The following is a 22557-nucleotide window of genomic DNA, read 5'->3' as shown; positions in this document are numbered from 1 at the left end:
ATTGTTTAAAACGTAACTTGTTTCCGTTATGGTAACAGTTGTTCATGTATGTACATTTTCACGGATTTTATGATTGATTTGTTCATGTTTTATTTAATCACATTCCTAATACAAAGTCCGATGTTTTTGTTTCGAGAATTCAACGCATTCAATCGACACTGTTTTCAAACATAAATGTAGCATACCTACACGTCACGTGCACTATTTATAGCAAACCTCAAATAATACGTACTCGTTTGATGTTCAGGTTCTAACGGAGTTAGCATTTCTCATACATGTATACATAAATTTTTGTGTCATCAACATTTATAGATAAATTTCAGGTTCTGATGGAAATAGTAGAACAGAAAATGTATTTCAAGTCTTCGTCGATGTCAGAGTAGAAAAGCAGAATAGATCATCAGAAGATTGCATTATTTGATTTGATTCTCATCCATTAACATGAATCAGTTTACATAAACATATAAAATACTGCACAGAAAATATAATGTAAATGGCCAAGTAAGAGATACGAGAGACTTTATACTGTTATTACAAATACTACACCATTTTCATATATCACGTTTGTTTTAGGTATATATATGTACATTATAATAATTAGGAAGTGTAAGCATTATTTCGGATATTTGTTTCTCAAAAAAAAAATCTCTTCATTATACACATATTATATGTTTGTAAAATAAAGATAAATAAAAAAGAATACAGGACCCCTCATGTTTACTGCTGAGAATTTGACAAATTACATGTACAAAACGGGATGGACTTTTTTTTTGTGTGTGGGGGGGGGGGGGGGGGGGGGGGGGGGGGGGGGGGGGGGGGTTACGACGCACCGACACAATTAGGCTATAGGTCATATAGCGACTTTCCAGCTTTGCTGGTGGAGGAAGACCCCATACGGACTTCGGCCTTGGACACACATTGAAAATATTTTTATGATAATTCAACAAACAAAAATAATTTCAAGAATTAGGTGTTGGGTGTGGAAGTTATATATATGAATCTTCAACACTTCCGCATAATACATAATTCATATATCTAATTTATATCATGTGCGAAAGTATTTCAAAGATTCGTGTTTTTTGCAGTAATTAAGTCGGTACCTATTCTCTAACAGTTGGTAATTAATTGGTACACGATTTACTCAATTACTGGGCGTTACTCGCACGTGCAGTTTATCTTAATTTAAGTTGGAAGTCGGTAGCTTTGCTCAGTGTGTGGGTGTGAATATCTCACGTGCACAAACTGGTATCTAATTGAACTTGATTGAAGGAGGTGTATTTTCAAAATAAAGGATTCTTATTGTACGTGTTCAAACTGTCATATAATTAGTAATAATTGAAGCCGGTATCTTTGTTCAGTGAGTGGGTGAGAATCTCTTGATCTGTAAATCTTTTGTTTTTCTGGTACAGCTTTTGGCAATATAAGCACCAGATGTTATTATGCTCCCTACATTTCATTATTTACAACCCACACTGTGACAGTATTACTGGATTAATCATATAGTGAAAATATAATAATTGGATTAACTATATAGTGCAAATAGTTCATTATTATACAGTTATTTTGTTTTTGTGATTACGAGATTCTGTGACAATGAGTATCAGACAGTTGACAAAACAGTGTACGCACTTTGTGGTACGTTACCAGTGTGATAATAAGACCCAGGTCAGGACTCGTGGATTTTTCCGCACCGATGAAGAGGTGAGTACTTCAGTTTTTGCTTAATGTCAATTCACAACCCGTGTAAAGCATTTTTGATTTTGAACAGTCGCACTTTTTCTATAGGCGAATAATTGACTTGCAGCGTGTATCGCAGGAAATCATTGTTTTATTTAATATTCATTTGTACATATCTATTTTGCATTATTTCGATTTTGAATACAAAATGTTATTCTAATTAAACCAACCCGACGTATATCAGTTAAATATGAGCACATTTTGACATTTTCGTCGGCACTGGCGGTATTTTTGCAACTTTTGAAATTGTGATTGTGTCAGTTGATCGACTGTATCTTAAAAACCTGTTCTTTGATTTTATTAAAACTTAGTTAGGAACTGTCTAATATTTTAGAGTTGAATTATGCAAAATTTCATGAATATTAAAAAACAACAACATTTTTTAAGAAATATATAGGCCTACAGTTGATTTGGCCAAGTTTCTGCATCAAACACATTGTAATTTTGCAGACGAACATGTTATTGAAAATTTTGTAGACGCCTGACGCACATGCGTATACTATTAAAGAGTGAAGGTTAAATATAAAATCGTCAATCGTTTTTTCCTGAAATTTAATAGAATTATATCGCGGGATTTAGGTGGCATGTAGGCCTACACAGGAAACGCGTGTAGAGCTTCTATTATGTAATAGATTTGCTTCAAACTTTCAGTATCAATAAAGAATAGATACAGCTAGAATATCAGGGCATTTTCATTCAGATATTAACATTATTTTAAACAAAATTACATAAAAACGGCCGATTTCCAGTAAAATTACCGGTTAAATTTCATACAGCGCGATTGTAAATTGCTAGTATACTTTAAAAGTAAATAAATTGAAATTAACGCGAACAATAAATTTTGACTTTTAGCTAGAAAAGGAAACAAACAGAATAGAAAAATCTTTAATAATAAAAAAATGCCATCAATTTAAAAGCATACAGTAAATCAGAATGGTTAACCATAAGGCGAACAGTAAAGTACATAGAGGAACATATTTATCGATATGACATATAGGCGTGGCGTGTAATCTAAAAATAAACCTGTGTGTATGGAAAAGTATCGGACGTAAATAAATTGTTTTTATAAAGGCGTGTTTAAAGTTTTAATATATTTTAAAGGTTTTAAAGTTATTAAATAAAGTAGTAGTGCATAGACTTAGTTCATTGGCAGTGGCAGCCTTTATGCATGGCTTGTGTGTGAATCAGGAAAGTAACCGCGGGGCTCCTCTTGGATGATTTTATTAAACAAAATCTATGAAATTATTACTACTTTATATAACTTTGGTCAATTTAACAAAATTAGAGTGAAATAAAACATTACAAAAAAAAACAACCTGAAATTTCATGGTAACTCTTATAAAACAAGTCAGGGTTGTCATTAAAGCGGGGAAATACTTGTATTCGAAGCAAATATGATGGTACCTACAGAACACGAGTTTCTCGTGTTATTAGACTGTGTCTGTATCAAATATATAACAAATAAAACGATTACTGTATACACTTTTTATTTTTAGTTTTATACTTCTATTTTTTCTGCACATGAGACATCTTTAATGGTTCATTAACAAATTATTACAGTAAAAACTAGTTCTCGACTAAACAAAATTCTTCCAGCCTGTTGTTTGTGCAGTATTTAAAAAATCAAAGTGCTAAAAAACCAGCAACTGAACAAGTTCTCGACTAAAGAGAATTCTTCCAGCCTGTTGGTCGTGCAGTATTTAAAAATCAAAGTACTAAAAAACCAGCAACTGAACAAGTTCTCGACTTAACAAAATTCTTCCAGCCTGTTGTTCGTGCAGTATTTAAAAATCAAAGTACTAAAAAGGCAGCAACTGATTGGTAACGACTGAAAGAAATGTGTTTCTAAAATACGAGTGTCTTTCATGCGAAATTCATTATGTAGACAAGTACACATGTATATTAATTATTATACGGAATGCAACTTGAATAATTCCGCCTTCACAAATATTCACTCTGTAGTTAATGACGCTACTTTTGCTCTCCTGCACTCTGATTGAAGTAGTGAATCGAAGTATCTGAAGTCTTTACCTTCCGAACGTTCTGGGAGCAAGCGGTTTGGCACATCACCGGTAGCTTTTCCCTTCATAAGCACACAGACAGGTGCAACTTTGAACAGATGGTCAATGTACCTGTTACACAGGTCTACTGTCATATTGCTGTACCAGAACTGTGTGATTGACTTTACGAGCTCGTCCTTCGTTCTAGGTTCATCCTTCGCTATCGAACGTTTCAACTGGCTCCAAACCATCTCTATTGGATTAAGATCCGGTGACTCTGAAAAATAAGGATTCATATACATTTAAACAATCAAATACTGTTTATAACTGTAAACAATATTATAAATAACTCAGTTGTTTTCATGAACAATATACTGAAGTTGAATAGCGAACTGTGTAGATAATGATCAGACTGCACGGATGTGTCTCTGTAATGTTACCCTTGTTAAATTTCTAAAATTGACTGGTCCATCTTTGAATTTGGACAATTTTATTAATATACTGTACTAACTGTATAGGGATAAATGTAGATAATTATCAGACTGCACGGATGTGTCTCTTTTAATGTTACCCTTGCTAAATTTCTAAAATGGACTGGTCCATCTTTGAGTTAGGACAAACTCGCATGTTTTCATGAATATACCGACTGAATAGCGAACAGTGTAGATAATGATCAGACTGCACGGATGTGTCTTACAGTAACACTTTCCTAGTTACATTTCTAAAACGGACTTCTCTATCGCCAAATTCAAACAGAACTATTTATAGTTTAGAGATGTTTTCATGAACGATTAACTTGCTGAATAGCTAACAGTGCAGTTCCTGAAATATAATTATAACTTGTACAATGTATGAAACTTTTAGTTACTGTTCAGATTACTTACCTGATGGCCATACATTCCACCAGTTGATGCCATTCTCTCTCATAAATTCCTGAGTTAACTTTGACTTATGCTTGGGGTCATTGTCCTGTTGGAAGCGATGACCATCCGGATATACATGATGAATGAAGGGTAACAACATATCTTTTAACACGGATTCAGTAAAAAACTTGCTGTCCATAATTCCTTCAAAAATAAGAATTTTTGTGGGTCCTCTACGACTGATACCGGCCCACACATGAACTTTTAACGGGTGTTTTGGTTTCGGTAAGGAGTGACTCATTGTACCTATTTGTCTGTATGTGGTGGTTTTATTGTTGTGTAGTTGTATAGAAGATTCGTCTGTGAATATAATGTCGCTCAAGGAATCGTTAACTGCTATCAAGTTCTCGCAGAATACCACACGTGGCATGGTGTTCGGTCCTCGTACCATCTGCGCATACCTTGGTTTGTCATTAGTGTAACCCGCTGCCTTTATAACCGATTTTGTCGTTGTCAAGGAAAATTCTGCACCGTCTTCTTTTAATTCTTTGTGTAACTCCACAGCAGATTGATACGGGTTTAGCCCAAGTGATTTTTTTACAATTTCAATGTCTCTGTTACTGATTTTGGTGAATTTTTTAACGTTCTGTTCACTTGTTACATTATAAGGATCAAAGTATCCATTCTGATAATGTCTTATCCAGTACGAAATAACGTGCCTTGGTATGTCCTGTCCTTGTGCATTCAGAGATTTTAAGATATCACGATTTCGTTTGCCTGACTTATACAAGTCAATGATTTTTAATTTAACACTGTGATTAACTCGACGATTTTTACTCATTTTCTCTTGAATAACTATGTATTGCTAGCAATCACTTGTTCAAATTATAAAGATTTCTGAAGTGAGTGGGCATGATCCGTGTACTTATAATACAGGTGTCAAGTTTGACACCCATGTGTATTGTCTATTAGTACAAATACTATGTGTATTGCATAATGTGTATTGTCAATTTGACAGCCGTGTGTGTTGTCAACAATGGTTGAATTTGAATTTAAGATTTTTAAAAGTGTCATTTTGGTCAAGTAGCACCCTGTTCTTTGTATACATGTATGTATATCATCGTGGCATGGGACAGCGTATTGTATTGGCAAGATATTAGCATTTAAATTATGTCAATTAAATTCTAAAGTAACATGTATGTTGCCATCCCTAATCACGGCATGTATGAATGAAAGGTGTAACATCGTGACACGTGCTGATGTATTATTATTATACCAGATTTATTAAATTTTATGTATGACATAAGTATTTGAAATTAAACGCGTGATTTATGTCAAAGTTGCGGATTGTATCAGTGTATTAGAATTAAAAGAAAATTGACAAGATATTGGCTATGATTTGTAGCTTTTTATTTTATTATTATTATACGCACCTTGTAAAGTGTTACAATTATAAATAAGATTCAACTATGGAACAACCACAAAAATCTCGTATATAAAATGTTCTGTTCTGTTAATTTGATGCTCAGTGAATTAAACAGATGTGTAGATATTGTGCCCATTGTATATAATGTACCTTATTAAATTTCATAAGATCTGTTAGGTTTTATCGTAGCTGCCTACATTTAAAATCATAGTTAACTATTTTATACGGCTTTTTACTTATAGCTAGCTAATCCTATACAATTCTATATCTTTGTACGTATAAACATGTATATATACATGTATACTTTGATTTTTTTAATAGCAATACATGATATTATTAAAAGATGTGCAATGAAATTATTGAATAGATTTGGTAGACTTTGGTAACTTGATAGATCTGTCCTTGTCATTCAGTCTTAGATTCAAACATGCAGAACTATCTTAAAGAAAAACATCAGTCATTACATTCACATTTCCGAATAAAGAATTTTATTCATTTATCATTTATCATTGAATGCACGCAGACAATCAAGCATGTAAGAGATTATGTCTTGTGACTTGATCACTGTTCGAGATAAGAGTTATCAAAGCGCTATCGCTTTTTGCTTAAGTGGATTAAAGTCATTTTAAAAATAAAATTGCTCTTTTATAAAGAAAGATTCGCTATCAGCCTCTGATGTATAATAAAATTAATTTCGTTTTGTGTTTCAGATTATGGTAGACGGAGTTTATAAGGTTCAGTGGGGAAGGAAGGACGAGGTTGACACAGCGGTGGTGATCGCAGCGGGCAGTGAGAAGGAGATGAAGGCAGAATGCAAGAAGTTACAACGCGAGCCTGTCGCACATACCGCAACATCCGTTGCAACATCCGTTGCTACGACGAAAACAAAGGTAATTACGTAGTGACAAGTCTACATATATTTTCACAGTAGTTAAGTGTAAAAGTCATTTCTTTCTTGCATAAAGCAGTCTTGTCACATAATAATTTTAGTTAAAAATTAGAGACAGCAGCAAAGTTTCTGGTGTAAGTGACAAATGTAAACACGCGAGAATTTCGAATTTGCATAAGGGGACAATAAGTGTTCTCTTAATTAATTCGAACAAATGTGACGCGCCAGTTGAAACGGGTAGTTTGGCTGAATGACGTTAATTGGTACCATTGCTTAAGCGTAGTGTACGTTTATACGTTTGAACAGAAATTTATTTACATGTAAAATAAAATATAAATTTTCTGAAACTGTAAAACGCATTTTAATCAAGACTGACATGCAGCTTATCTTCCTTTCTTTCAGACTCCAAAGCCGAGACAGCCCGCCAGTGTGATACGGGTTGTATCTCCACCTGGGTTTTACCCAGAGACAACTGTAACTGTGAGCGGTGGGTCAATCACAGTGTCGACATCATCTCCGGTCAGCGCAGCAACGACAGGGGTACAGGCCGTTACTACATCCGCCGTGACAACAGCCATGTCTTCATCAGCACTGACGGTTGTACCAGCCATCTCGTCATCCGTCGTGAGCACAGAAATATCGACGCAAGCAGCATCGCCGACGTCAGTCGAACCTGCCGTGGATGCTGTGCCTTCAGGCGACACTCCAACAACATCACGTCCTGGATTCATAAGCAGAACAGGCCGTCCAACGGGATTTGGACCACTCCAGAGCAACTTGTTGGCATTGGAGGCATCCGTTAGGTCTATGGCAGCGGAACAGATTAACTTACGAAAGCTTTTCGAAGCCGAGAGACGCGAACGAAGGGAGATGGAGGGGGAAGTAAAAGTAATGAGGGCTCTGCTAGAGAGCATCGCGTGTAAGCTGGAAGATATGAATATCAACAACAACACCGTTAGGCCTACAAGCACCGACGATCAGGAAGTGCCAGCTCAACACCATATTCCAATTGAGGACCTTCGAGACCTTCACAAGGCGTCATCTGGACCTGGGAACATGGCGGCACATCTAGTGCAGCGTCTCTATCCAGAACTTTTTGGAGTGACGAACTTACGATATATGTACAGTTGGAATGGCGGGGGAAATCTAAATAAGAAAGAGCTGTGCGAGGAAAGGAAGGTTGTTGTGCAGCAGTATGTGTGTACGTTCTATCCGGAGGTGAAAGACCAAAGACTGTGGAAGGATGTTGTAGTTCCTAAGGTTAACGAACTTTTACGCCGTGTGAGCAGACAAGAACGTAAACAGAAAAAGCAGTCAACGACGTGCAATCAAGAACAAAGTCCAGCACTCAGCATGCCAGATATAAACTTTTCGTACGTGTCCGACGACTTTGTGTCATATATGAACCTGTGAGAAATATGAGACTTTCGAAAGAAACAGCATTGTACAAAGTTGCGTTTAAATGAATCTGTGTTCTTCTTAATGTATATACATGTCGTTTTTTATCCAAAAAATAACTAAATAGAGTACTCCGATTTTTGCTTTACTTACAAAGACCCACTAGCTCCATGTTTTGTATATATGTTTTGCTACTGTAGTTTTAGTTTGATCTTTGTTGTATTAAAACCGCCAAACACAGTTGTTAGGTATGAATAAATTCTGTAGTTTTCATGTATACATTACATATGTCTGTCTATAATTACAATAAAGCATTTCTACTTCTTTTTTTGTGTGTTTAATATAATTATGCTTACTACTGTTATCATTCTCCAAAACCCCAATACTGCATTCTCTCCCTATCTCAAGACGTAATTCTCAGTGGACTGCTTTCGCCGATACCATGGACTTCTATACCTTTACATTTGTATATCAGGTATGCATTGAAATATCCTTCCAAGGGGATTATAGAATTGTGTGAAAATGTTGAAGCTCCATGTATAATATAAATGTTCGGCAAAATGCCTTCTTTTAAGTAATTTAAGGCAACATTTTTTCCGTTCAATGGGCGTGGCTTAAATAAATTTCTTGCTTGAAATTCCCCTAAAGAATACATCTTGCCGAAATTTTAGAACTAGTGGTGGAGGGGGGTCATGCCTGGACCCCTGGATTACCGAACATGAATCAGTAAAAAAGCAATTAGTCTAAAACAGGTGTAAATGAACAGAACACTACAGTTTTCAAGACAACAGATGCACTGTAAATATTGTTTGATCAAAAAGCATATAATTATAATACGCAGGTATTTACGTGTTGCATTATCAAAAGCAATAATTAAATTTAATATAGTTCGATTAAATCAAATTCGTAAATATTTACAGCTGTTAATTTAGGGAATAAATTGTGTATATTATATTTTCCGGTTAAGAACGACAAACTTTTAATGCATTTAAGTAGGATTTAAATTGAGGTCTAATTTTATGTAATTAACCTGAATTTTAGTATCATAACGAAGCACTGGATTTGAGTAATCATGATGAAACAACCTTTAAATAATTAACGTGCGTAAACGAACTGAAATTGAATGAAAACTCAGACATGCAAACAATGATAAAGGAATTATAAATTCAAACATGCGAAAACAGTTGAATGAAACAAACTTAAAAATATATGAAAACTCAAACATGATAACGAAACTGTCAAATAGCAGCAGCCGTGAAAGATTTTACAATTAGAACGAAATTGTACTAAATGTACATAATTCAAATATATATAGATCTATTAAAAAGTATGCAAATGAAGACACATTAATTGAATGCACGTTAAACTGTGAATGTTTACATTTCACGGCGGCTGCTTAACTCCAATACGCACGCTTGTAATATACCGTACCTGAATAAAAAAGAAATTATTAATATTTTTTTTAAAGGCAATTAAATACATTTGTAGAATGCACTTAATTTATCTTGAACTATTCTTTTTTTTATTTTATAAAATATTAATTTCCTATAAATTTTAACCCCGTGACCACCGCAATTCCACCGCAACGGACACCGGAAAACCACCGCGATCACTTATTCGACGGTACTGTAACGATCGTGTTTAATTGACCGTGGTGGTCAAACGGGTGTCCGACCACCGCAATTTGACACCCAAATTAAAAAACGAACACCGAGGTCGGGTGATTTATGTAGACTACGCGCTGCCTGTAGTGTACATGATAGCTGTATGTACTTGCATGCAAAAACTTAACCAAGGCGTGACGCCGACGCCGACGCCAACGCCAGGGTGAGTAGAATAGCTAGACTATTCTTCGAATAGTTGAGCTAAAAAACAGAAAAATATTCTTTAATGTAAAAATCTGTAAACAAAATATATGGGTTATGGACTTGCCTTTGTATCAGTAATATCATATTGTAAGTTTCAACATGGTAAATGTATGGGTTCCAGTAATGGGATTGGAAAGGAACAAACAAGACAAGGTGACTCCCATACTGACCCTCAAACAGAGTTTAGCGGATGGTATAAACATAAACAGTTTAACACCTCATACAATTAAACAAGCCACATGAATCTCACTTCTCTGTGGTACAATTAAACAAGCCACATGAATCTCACCTCTTTGTCTACTGCTGTCAAAAGCTTTAATGTCCTTCAAATGGCCTCCAAGTTCAGCTCGTATCAAAGTTTGTCCACTTCCATCCATCCTCGAGGCACGATAAATAGAAGAACCACTCAACTTCCTAGAAAAAGATTTTATTACTGTAAAATCATTTAATTTCGTGGGCATGAAATTTAGTGGTTTTGGTCAAAATGGCAATTTCGTTGAGATTAAATTTCGTTGACTGACTCAACCACGAAATCCATGAAAGTTAGTCCCCCATGAATATTAATGATTTCACAGTATTTCAATACAGAGACTACTGAATACCACACCTCATTTCACCTGATCTAATCAGCTTAAACATTGAATAAACATTTTTTTTTAAATTTTAATGATGAAGTGAAGAATAATTGTCTTTAGCATTGAAATTAAAATAATAAATATATACATACATCGAGGGCTGAGCGCGAAACTATTGTATCTTGTTCTTTATTCATATACAGTTACAATAGTTTCGCGCTAACTATTGTATCTTGTTCTTTATTCATATACAGTTACAATAGTTTCGCGCTCAGCCCACGACATATCTATCATTGCTTCATTCATAGATCAGCTTTCCACTTTTCATTGTCTTAGAAAAATAAATTTCAGGACAAGATATTATGTACAAAATATAAAATTTATGTACTGGAATGGAAAAAGAGTTGAAAAGCAATTAAGATCACTTTTACACATCACCTATTTTCAACATTTTATTAAATTGCATAATTAATTTCATTTATATACCCATCTATCCAGTAAATGTAGTCAGAATATACTGTCAGCGATATTGGGTTCATCTGAAAATCTGGAGTCTGTCTGATTAACACATGTCTCTGATTAGTTAGTAGATCTATAGCGGCAATCGTCTGAAAAAATTAAAACACAAAACCTTTAGTAAATCTATAGGACTGTCATAGATCAATTTCAGCATCTATGTCAATCCGCTTAGGGTGAAACAAAGCTGGATTTGCAGTTTGACGACTGTAGTTCCAATATTTTTCCAACATGTTTTTTAATCTCTAGCCTCAAACAATGACTGGTATACTGATCCCAAAACAACAAGAGCCATCAGCTGACCATAAAGAAATCCACCTATCAAAACTGACAGCTGGAAGTCCATGCCTTCACCACATAACGACTGAAAGTAGGTCACTAAGACCTTAACCTTTGACCTTCTGACCTCAAAAACAATACAAACCATCTATTGACCACACAATTATCTTATGTCACCAGTTATCGAGTATATACAGTTTTCTGTAAGTAGGTCGCTGTAGCATTGACCACTGACCTCCACTGACCTCCAGATCGGATGCTCCATCTAAAGACCAAATGCAACTTTCCTTCTCCTGGTATTAGGCAGTAAATATTTTCAGTTTGAAGGTCACTGTGACCTTGACCTCTGACTTACAAACTTTGCCCTAATACAACAAACATCATTTTCTCACCAAATGTAATCATCAAGTTAATTCTAACAACTGTAGATCCAAACCTTCTCCAGCAGAAACCCTCTTGACCTTGATTTTTCACCCACTGCTCCCCAAACTATATAGGTCATTTACTGACCACTGATAATCATCCTATGAAGTTTGACTACTGCAGGCCCAGGCTTGTTTTACTTATTGAGACGAAACCATTTTTAGTCTGACTATCATAAGGACCGTGAACTTTGACCATCTGACCCCACAAAAAACAGGGTCAACAACTAACCACAAGCAATTACCCTATGAAGTTGGAACACTGAAGGTCTAGGCCATCTCAAGATATTGTGTGGAAAACAACTTTAGTGTGAAGTCAGTTTGAACTTGACCTTTCCCCAACTGAACAAATGATAAAATAAGGGTCATCTATTGACCACAGGTAATCATCCCATGAAGTCGAACCAATGCAGACTAAAGCATTCTTGAGTTAATTGATCAGTATCTGCTGACTGACAGACCAACCTACTAACAGATGTACCAATATCAGAAAAACAATATACCGGTACGCTCTGTTCTTTAAATATTTGTAGGAAACAAATTTTCATGGTTTATGTGCAGGTGAATATTAAACAATATTACATCCAAAATTATAACCAAGTGATTTCTTTTGTATGCAAGTATATCTGCTGTCTATTAAATCACAGTTGTCGTAAAAATTATCTTATCTAGAAAGCTAACACAGGTTTATGCAAACTCATTTATGCATTTTATTATAATAAAGAAGAAACTAGGATCATTTCCGCAATGATTTAGGTAATTATCTATACATACCTGCATATCATTAGCAGTGTCACACCAGTACAGTTTGTGTGTCTCATAGTCTATAGTGAGTCCCCAAGGCATTGTAATGTTGGTGTAGACATAATGTACACGTTCTGAACCATCCAGTTTGGCCCTCTCAATCCGAGCCTCGAGACCCCAGTCACTCCAATACAGGTACCTGAAAACACAGAACTTGAAAAGGTTAAATATTCTGTTGAATTTTCCTGTATTCTTTAACTAAAATGTAACTGTAAACAATTGATAATACACCTTGATTATTTTTTAAATTATTCCTAATACTGTAATGTTCTTTGCAAGAAACTAACAACTTACCAACATTTAATGGATGTGAAGGACAAACCAGCACAGTTGTCCAAACCGTAACAACTGGATAGGCAAATGGCAACTGAGCTAATCAGAAAGTCTTTATGGAAAAACATCACTGATTTAAAGTTTACATTTAAAGCTGAAGGCTGAATGTCAGCTACTAACGATTGTGACCAATACAGAAATTTTCCATTTACCCTAATACAGGATTGACCACAATGGATCTAGGTTTTTCCATTTTGATTATTTTTTAACTTATTCCTAATACTGTAATGTTCTTTGCAAGAAACTAACAACTTAACAACATTTAATGGATGTGAAGGACAAACCAGCACAGTTGTCCAAACCGTAACAACTGGATAGGCAAATGGCAACTGAGCTAATCAGAAAGTCTTTATGGAAAAACATCACTGATTTAAAGTTTACATTTAAAGCTGAAGGCTGAATGTCAGCTACTAAACGATTGTGACCAATACAGAAATTTTCCATTTACCCTAATACAGGATTGACCACAATGGATCTAGGTTTTTCCATATCTCCACTGGTAATCACGTATCTACTGGAACCATTTATCTTTGCTACTTCAATGGTACTGTGCCCAGCATCTGTCCAGTATATATTTTCTGGAAAAAAAAGAGCACCATTACCTATCTTAATAGCAGATCTGTTGAAGCAACAAATAAAATGATAGACAATGCATTTATAAAGCTATATCACATTGAATACACATATTCTATCACAATACTGCGGTTACTGCCATTTTCATGGAACATTTTAAAGAGAGTACAAGTGAATTAAGAAAGACATCACATATTATAAACACAACTTTTATGATATGCTCCACAGGTGCAATGACCCAACAAAAATAATAAAATAACTAATGAAGTTAATGCTTAGCAAAGTAATACATGTATTTATTCATTTTAGATTTTTATATTCTTCATGCTAAAGAGAGTTAACTCTTATCATGTTGGACACGACTGATTCTGCCTTTGCGACCAGTCCAGATCATGATCTACACTAGTCGCAAAGGCAGAACCCTGTCCAGCATGTTAAAGATTAAATTTCATCCTTACTAACAGGTAAGAAATTAAGCCATGCTGGTTACAAGCTTTTACAAGTCCCAGAATGAAGTTTTGCTATTGGACAATTTCAAGATTGAGCTCAGCATCGACCAATCAGATTCTAGAGTTTTTAGACTGGTCTGAAACTTTAAGCTTTATAACCTTGGACTTTGGTGATTTTCAAAAAAAAAAAAAACAACTATGAGGGGTTATTGATCAGAAATCAGTGAACTAAACCACAACCATAGGGATGCTCTCAAATATTAATAAATGTAATTTGCTGTGAAAATATGTCTGTAACAAAATAAAATTCCACTGTTTGTTTTTCTGTCTAATCTTCATGTCTAATCCTTTACAGGGAAGTAGACCATTTCTCATCCCTATTCATCCAAATTTTCTAAGGAAAATGTATGTGTATCTGATTAAACATACACATTTTATGTAACTATCTGCTGTCGTCGAGGCCCATTTTTTTTCCAGTGAAATTTTAAGTATGAATCAAATATAATGTAGAAAGCAAAAATGACCTGCGCCATGAGAAAACCAACATAGTGGCTTTGCGACCAGCATGGATCCATGCTGTTTGCTTTCAAAGCCTATTGCAATTAGAGAAACTGTTAGCATGGATCCTGACCAGACTGCACGGATGCACAGGCTGGTCTGGATCCATGCTGGTCACAAATGCACTATGTCGGTTTTCTCATGGCACAGCTCAAATAATTCGTACTAGCAATCCAGTCTACAGCAAGTCCTTCAACACTGCTGATACCATCCTGTACAATAACTTCTCTCTGCGTAAGATCACGTTTAATACGGGAAATTGAGTTTGCTTTTGTGTCCACCCAGAATATGCTATCTTCAGCTAGATAAAGGAAACACACATAAAGTTATGAAAATGTTATATGAATATCAATTATTTACAAAAAATATTTCAATATAATTTTTATTTAACTTGCAATATCTCACGTTGTGAGCCTAAATGTCATGAGACTTTGTCTTCAAACATAACTAGTTTACCATTCTGTTGGCAGTAATAGATGAATGAAAATACGTTTTCTGACTTTGTTTGCATCTAAGTCTGAAAGCCAAACTATTTCCCTCAACAATATCACAGATTTTATGTCAGTTTCTTCTTTTCAACCAACTTTTCAAGAGCCCTAAAAATCCTCAACTCAAAATCACAACTTTGATATATACATGAACCGGTATGTTGTTAAGAAAAAAGTTAATGTATTTCATGCTTTCTTCTAACTTTACATGAAAAGCAATACATATCATACAATGATATGATTGAAATGTAATAAACTATAATAAAATAACTTTTCTCCTTTTCCAGAAATGTTATAAACTTACAAGCAAGGAAATCAACAGCACTAGCAGACTGTATTTGTGAGATAGGTGGTAGGGCCTCCTGGGTAGACAGGGCATCAAACTTCTGTCCCCTTATCTCTGTCTCTTTCGCATACAACAGGAATGACTTGATACCTGTAAAGGACATTCTATCATAAAGTACAGCATACAACAGGAATGACTTGATACCTGTAAAGGACATTCTATCATAAAGTACAGCATACAACAGGAATGACTTGATACCCGTAAAGGACATTCTACCGTAAAGTACAGCATACAACAGGAATGACTTGATACCCGTAAAGGACATTCTACCGTAAAGTACAGCATACAACAGGAATGACTTGATACCCGTAAAGGACATTCTACCGTAAATTACAGACAGGTGTTATGATGCAAATATCTATATATTTTAGTAATCTTGGTCCTCATTATTCAGTTTAGAAAGAACAAACTTTGTCACATGCTGCTATATTTAAGAAATAATGTATAGAAAAACCATGTTTAAGGTACTTAATACATGAAAAGAGGTTATATGTCCATGGACTTATTTCAAGAGAACAGTAAAAAAAAATCATTATTTTTTGGGCCCCAACACTGTTTATTACAGGTCTACGGCCTTTAAAAAGGTAGAAAATACTGAGATGTCTTACCAACACATGAAGCATTGTCTGTGTCAAGGTCAAATCCTGCCGTACACTTACAGTGTGACATCTGAGCATCTGATGGAAGACATAGCTGGGAACACCGACTCTTCTGTAGGTGACAATCATTCAAAACAGTACCAGCTGAAAAATGATAGAGGAAGACAGTTGCTGATTGTATCACTGAAGTCAACTATTTGATGAAAATTTAGCTTTAAATATAAAATTTATCTATAGAGCAAACACTTAACTGACTGAACAACCATATACAGAATGACTGAGATAAGATTCACTGGCAACAAAAGTTATACTTCGGGTAATTACACTGAAATTAGAATTAAACAAAAAAATAAAAAATTCATATCTGAACCAAAACAAGCATTTTTTTTCCAAAACCATGTAATTAGTAACCAATTAAATCTTCTTCTTCTTCTTGGTGTTCACCGTAACCAATTAAATGATATCACACTGTAATTAAAGATTTAAGTAACAAACCAACCTTTCTGCCTTGCTGCTTTATCAAACATCAACAGAGCATGTACATTTGGAGTTGCCTCCCTTAGCTGAAACAATCCACTGCCATTTTTGTTAATGGACACAATCTGTTCTTCTGTAGAAACGTATAGTAGCCCCTTGTTCACAGTCAGGGCCTCAGGATTTGTAATGTTTGGGTTTACAATAGTTTTGACATTGTTGCCATCAAAATCAAATGATATTATTGTCTTATTCCCAGAATTTATGAAAAACACCTTGTTGTCCTCGAAGTCAACAGCCAGACCTGAAACAAATTTTAACAACTAGTTTCAGAAAAGCATGCACTATTTCTAGAGAGCAACTGGTAATGTCCCCAATGTGGATGTTAATGCTGACAACAGTTTCATTCTGAGTAAAATACATTTGAGCCACACCATGAGAAAACCAACATAGTGCATTTGCTCTCTAGTCAGGATCCATGATGTTTGCTTTCAAAGCTTATTGCAATTAGAGAAACTGTTAGCGAACAGCATGGATCCTGACCAGACTGCGCAGGCTGGTCTGGATCCATGCTGGTCGCAAACACACTATATTGGTTTTCTCATGGCACGGCTCATTTGGTAATAACAAGAGACTGAGTGAACATCACCAAAACATTAACTAAAATTTCTATGTATAAAAGACACATAATTCATGGAGAACTTCTGCAGGTGTAATGCACCTTGTGTCACATGATGTGGGTGATGAAGTGGAACTACTACTTCTTAACCAAATCCATTTACCAACAACAGAGATATAGTAAGAATGCATGGAAATTAACCTATAATTGCCAATTAAGTAAATCAAATAGAAATTTCTCATAAACATGCTTACTAGTTGGTTTGTTGAGACCAGTCAACAGTTGTGTAACTGCACTTCCATCCATTCTAGCACGATAGATCTTGTGTGAGCCATCAGCACCATCAACATCAGTGAAGAACATATATCTGAAATACACATGATTATACTCTACCATCCACTTATCCAAATTAACAGTCTTAACAACAGATCCTGGATTTCAGTGTATTTTTAAATTGTAAGCCTCAGATCAAATCAGATGAAATGTTGTCCTCTACATTCAACAAGAAAAGTCATTTGAAGCTATTTTTAACAAAAAGAAATGAAGTTGAGGCAGTAATAAAAAAATCCTCAAAGTTGATATTGGAAAATGGACATCACCATTCACAGTTAAACTAGGCAAAGCTCGACAGACTGTAAAAAAATTGCCAAGTTTGTTAACAACTAATACCATAGGCATTAACAAGGGGACATAGTGAAAACAAGTCCCTCACCTTTACTTTTCTGACTTATGCACCCAGAAACAAAGACATTACCAGAAAGTAAGCCTGGGTCCTATGACCTTGACATTTGAGCTACTGAACACCAAATGAACAGACATCTTCCTCTAGTGGTACTCAGTCATTAAGCTGTAGCTACTGTACTTTATGACTTACATGTAAAAGTGTGGAAACATTTTTCAGTCTCCAGGTCACTGTGACCTAGAATGTAGACCTACAGACTCAAAAAAATAGGGTTCCTCCTCAAGTTATTTCTGGTTATCCTTTAAAGTCTGTAAACTGTTACTTTTATACTTTCTTACTTTGAGTCCAGAAAAGGAAACTGCTGATGGACAGACAATGTCATTCTAAAACATGTCCTGATTTTTTTTTAAATGGACAAATGAAGACTTGTAGGCCTGGCACTTTTACCTGATGGTAAAATATATTTCATTTTAATGTCGTCGCACAGGACCATCCTTAGCCCATCTGTGAAAAAAATGAAAAAAAGAAAATAGTTCTCAGACCCAGTTCCCCTACCATGTTAAACAACAATCACTATGTCTTGCTAGTGAAACCAACACTTCTTAACAGTAGTAAAGACCCCAGGCTTAAACTTAGACAAAGAGAATTAAGTCAGTAATTAAGTATCAATATGTCACCTATAAATAAAATACAAACCCTTTCAGTGGATGAAGTGCTATAGACTTAGGCTGTACTATTTTCGTACTGATCAGTTCTGTTCTAAATGAACCAGTCAAAGTTGCTACAGAGATGGAAGCAGTCTGTGCTGTCAGGTCATATGATGAGAAATACATATTTCTAGACAACCAGTCAATGGCAAAACCTTCAGTATTCTTCAACCCTGAAAATACAAACACAACCAGTCTATGTACTACATATATTAAATCATTCTGCTTCATTTTAATTCTAAAAAAATCATAAAATTTCATTAATCTAATTTTTTTTTTAGTTTCTGATTGTGTCAATGAGCATCAATTAATCTAACTGAACAAATAAACTTAGGAATCAATTGACCTTCTGAAGCTGACATCAACAAACCCATATCCCAAAGTAACTGACAAATGTAAATAATGACCAGTTGGTATACTAATAAAAATTGCAACTAAAACATCAAAATTAATTTTGAAAAAAAAAACAACAACGTACCTTTATCAATGAGTGTTTCGACTTCAGCGTTGAATGTGGCCTTTTTGATGACATTGAGACCTTTATCAGCCCAGTACAGAGTGTCCGAGTTGATATCATAATCAATGGCAGTAGGATTATCTACATGTGGAATTGTAATGACAGGCAATACGTTGAAATGAGCCTTCTCAATGTCCACACCCCGTATCTCATGATTCTTTACAAACAGTAGAAACTTCATATCCTCTGTAATACAAATGTTATAAACAATATATAATGACTAAAAACACATACAAAATTACCTTTCTGCAATATATGATAACATTTTGTCACATCATGCATTTGGGCACCTTGTTTCATCATGCAACCACAATTAAAACTGCATGATAACACTTGCCTGGAATTTCTTTCTCGAGTCAATGACAAATGATAAATTAGAATAACAGGCTATTGTCTTTTGATATGAATTTGATCAGGCGAGGTCTATATAAAGAGGAAAAGGAGAGACTTGCCCATTCCTGCCCACATCAACCTCACCTGAAATATTGATATCAAAAAGACAGGTGCCTGTTGTTCTCTACTTTCATGTTATCTTTTATTGTTATATACAAAATCTACATTGTCAATAAAATAAGACAATTTGCAGGAGTGAGGGGTTGGTGAGGGAAACAAAGTCAACATTCTATTATAACACCATGTTGTTTTGTAGTGTCGGAAATTAGTAAAATTTCCAGGTCAATTTATCAGTAACATTTATCAAAATTCTATATAATGAAAAAACCATCTTGCATGCATATTTCAAAACAGATACAAAGGGCACTTCTGTCAAATGAACAACTGAGCCACGCCATGAGAAAACCAACACGGAAATTAGAGAAACTTTTAGCGAACAGCATGGATCCATGCTGGTCACAAACCCACTATGTTGGTTTTCTCATGGCGCGGCTCAACTGTTTAAAACTAGATTTAGCTTACTTGGGGGACACTGTTAGGATGTGAACATTTTCATCTAGCTTTGAACCATTTATTTGGGAAATAGATTTTATTTTTGAGTGCTTTATTGGCAAATAAAACATGGTTTTGAGTTCAAATACATTGTAATTTAATCACAAGGGCCAAAATTTCCACTCTTCACATGTTCGAATTAAACCAGGAAGGGATACTAATCTCGAATCCTTTCGTAGGTGGAATAGCCAAAAGTAAGTCAATTTGAAAAACATGTAAAAATCCTTCTTTGTTGTAAAAATCCTTCTTTGTTTATATAAAAGAAAATCTTAAAAGTGTAAGAATGGTTGATATTTAAGGTCATTGGCTTATCAATTAATGGTTTGATATCCTAATCCTAGACATCATTACCAATGTGTAGTTTGCTAATTAGTCAAGAAAAGCTCATATGAAATATATTCTAATTTTGTACATACCGACACAAGTCTTATTATCTTTATCCAATCTTTTTCGATGTGGACATCTGCACCCTACACTGCCATTATAGCCGAGGAGACATAGGTCTGAGCAGCCGCCATTGTTCACTGCACATGGATTTGCCATGGCTGGTTGTCGCTTCGGGTGTATAACTTGCAAGTCAAATGGTTGAGTAATACTTTTCTGAACTATCTGAACATCGGAACCATTGAATTTGTTAGCCTAAAAAGTGCAAACATAATTTCATTTAAGGATGCTACTTTTTCATGTGCACAACAGTTACTGTAGTAAATATCAAATATTTGAACACTCCTCCAATATATATTTCAAAGTTATCATATTGTAAAATTCTTTGAATCTCCTTTTGTTTTTGCTTGTTGTTGTAAAGAAAAATACACCAATTGCTTTCATTGTAAAGAAATCAATATCAAAATAAATACTTTTTTCAAAGAAATTATCTCCCCTTGAAGATTACACCCAGCTTGTTTAAAACTGAACTGTAATGTATAAGCCTTATTTCATGATGTTTTTGTTACAGTATTCACATTTTTTTATGGACTGATGGTCATATTGTAAGATTCAATCCATTAATGTAACTGCCTAAAAGTAGACCCTCATGAATATTAACGATTTTACATTAGTTACTCCTCCATGAATATTCATGATTTCAGTTACTCCCCCATGAATATTCATGATTTCACATTAGTTACTCCCCCACGAATATTCATGATTTCAGTTACTCCCCCATGAATATTCATGATTTCACATAAGTTACTCCTCTTTGAATATTCATGATTTCACATTAGTTACCATTATCAAAATGTTTTCCAAAATTTCTGAAATAGTTCCTTTACTTTAAAAATACCACTGCCCAAAGTTCAGCAAGGGAGGAAATCACATACCCTGACAACAGAGTTGGTACTCCAGTCTGTCCAGTAGACATGGTTACCAAACAATGTAATTGCAAACGCATGTCTCATATCTTTGTGGCTTTTAAGAATCAGTCGCTGATTGTTCCCAAAATAGTCAACTGTGTGGATTGACTCCGATCTGAAACACAGGAAATATGATTGTCTAACAGCAAGCTAATGACCTCAAAGAACGTTTTCTGTGGAACAAGTATATACTGTAATTTCTCAATGCGAATTTTTTTATTCTGATGTTCTCACACCATCATTGTGTGAAGAACACATTCTTAAATTTACCAGTAATACCACTGCAGAATAATAATTAAAAATTTCATTTCTCAGAACTACAGCTTTGTGTATTATTTCTTCTGTTTTACGTAAGTTTACTAATCACAGCAAGTCAAAGACAAGAATACCTTGCATCTATCCAATACAAGCGCTTAAAATCAAAGTCAACCGTGAGTCCATTTGGCCAGCCGCCACCTTCCGCTGGGCTAATTCTGTGTATCACTTTACGCCCCTCACCACTCATTGAACATTTCTCAATACGTGGGTCATGTCCATCCCAGTCGGTCCAAAACAAAGCCCTGTGGGTAAAGTCATAGTGTTAATATAACAAGTAATCAAACATTACTGATTAAGATTGAATTTGTACCATATGGACCAAGCAGTAAGCCTCCATCATACAGTCCATTTATCTGAGTAGTGTTAAACTTGGGTTCAATATTTCTCTATTGACAGGCTGTGTCCATCCCCAGTCTCTCTAAACTGGCACCTGTTGACTAAATTGTTGCTATTTTCATACAAATAAAACACTGTCAATTCCATGGTGCAATTAACTCTAACAGCCCCTTTCAGACAGCACTCTGCACTTTTTGAGCTCTAGAAATGACAATACATTTTGTATTAAAATCAACAGCCATGCCTGAGGTCTACAGACCACCAATAAACAGACACCACTTGTTTTCATTTTCATTATAAAGCTTGTTTTTGGCCGCCCTTTAGTAAGATTGTTTACATGTAAATACCATGTGATTGTTATTATCAACCCTGTTTTGTTTCATTTTGTACCGTTGTAAATATTTGTTTTGTATGAGGCTCACAGGGAAGATTGGGCTAGACCTAACTGTGTTGCCTCTATAAATAAAGTCTTTATTATTATTAT

The 22557-nt window shown here is 35.0% G+C and overlaps 2 protein-coding genes across 6 annotated transcripts in view; one reads left to right on the top strand and one right to left on the bottom strand.

Moving 5' to 3' along the window:
• LOC123539304 (low-density lipoprotein receptor-related protein 1-like) overlaps window positions 1-22557 on the bottom strand; it is a 286494-nt gene that overhangs the window by 139037 nt on the left and 124900 nt on the right. For all 3 annotated transcript variants that reach the window (XM_053530562.1, XM_053530564.1, XM_053530563.1), the window contains 14 exons: window positions 21809-21979; window positions 21387-21534; window positions 20484-20706; window positions 19084-19308; window positions 18595-18778; window positions 17471-17583; window positions 16623-16901; window positions 16133-16267; window positions 15483-15614; window positions 14857-14991; window positions 13559-13688; window positions 12748-12916; window positions 11243-11364; window positions 10471-10595 (listed from right to left, as the gene is read on the bottom strand). In XM_053530562.1, the coding sequence (XP_053386537.1) occupies window positions 10471-10595; window positions 11243-11364; window positions 12748-12916; window positions 13559-13688; window positions 14857-14991; window positions 15483-15614; window positions 16133-16267; window positions 16623-16901; window positions 17471-17583; window positions 18595-18778; window positions 19084-19308; window positions 20484-20706; window positions 21387-21534; window positions 21809-21979 (2291 nt within the window). The remainder of the gene's footprint in view (window positions 1-10470; window positions 10596-11242; window positions 11365-12747; window positions 12917-13558; window positions 13689-14856; window positions 14992-15482; window positions 15615-16132; window positions 16268-16622; window positions 16902-17470; window positions 17584-18594; window positions 18779-19083; window positions 19309-20483; window positions 20707-21386; window positions 21535-21808; window positions 21980-22557) is intronic.
• LOC123565947 (uncharacterized) lies at window positions 1184-8440 on the top strand. 3 transcript variants are annotated; one of them, XM_045359698.2, is made up of 3 exons: window positions 1184-1701; window positions 6737-6916; window positions 7318-8440. In XM_045359698.2, exons 1-3 carry the CDS (start codon window positions 1594-1596, stop codon window positions 8326-8328), a joined length of 1299 nt encoding a protein of 432 aa, XP_045215633.1. In that variant the 5' UTR covers window positions 1184-1593; the 3' UTR covers window positions 8329-8440. The 3 variants fall into 3 exon arrangements, with proteins under 3 accessions (XP_045215633.1, XP_045215635.1, XP_045215634.1); XM_045359699.2 differs by lacking the exon at window positions 1184-1701 and adding an exon at window positions 1775-2785; XM_045359700.2 differs by lacking the exon at window positions 6737-6916.

The sequence above is a fragment of the Mercenaria mercenaria genome, chromosome 18 (genome assembly GCF_021730395.1).
Source record: "Mercenaria mercenaria strain notata chromosome 18, MADL_Memer_1, whole genome shotgun sequence".
NCBI lineage: Eukaryota > Metazoa > Mollusca > Bivalvia > Venerida > Veneridae > Mercenaria > Mercenaria mercenaria.
The sequence above is the reverse complement of the archived record's forward strand: the minus strand, read 5'-3'. Positions and strand labels throughout refer to the sequence as shown.

What these genes read in the sequence shown, in the direction of transcription:
- LOC123565947 (XM_045359698.2), top strand. Translation starts at nt 1,594, where the DNA reads ATGAGTATCAGACAGTTGACAAAACAGTGTACGCACTTTGTGGTACGT. An exon ending in TTTTCCGCACCGATGAAGAG is followed by an intron (nt 1,702 to 6,736) that starts GTGAGTACTTCA and finishes TTTGTGTTTCAG; the next exon opens with ATTATGGTAGACGGAGTTTA. An exon ending in TTGCTACGACGAAAACAAAG is followed by an intron (nt 6,917 to 7,317) that starts GTAATTACGTAG and finishes CCTTTCTTTCAG; the next exon opens with ACTCCAAAGCCGAGACAGCC.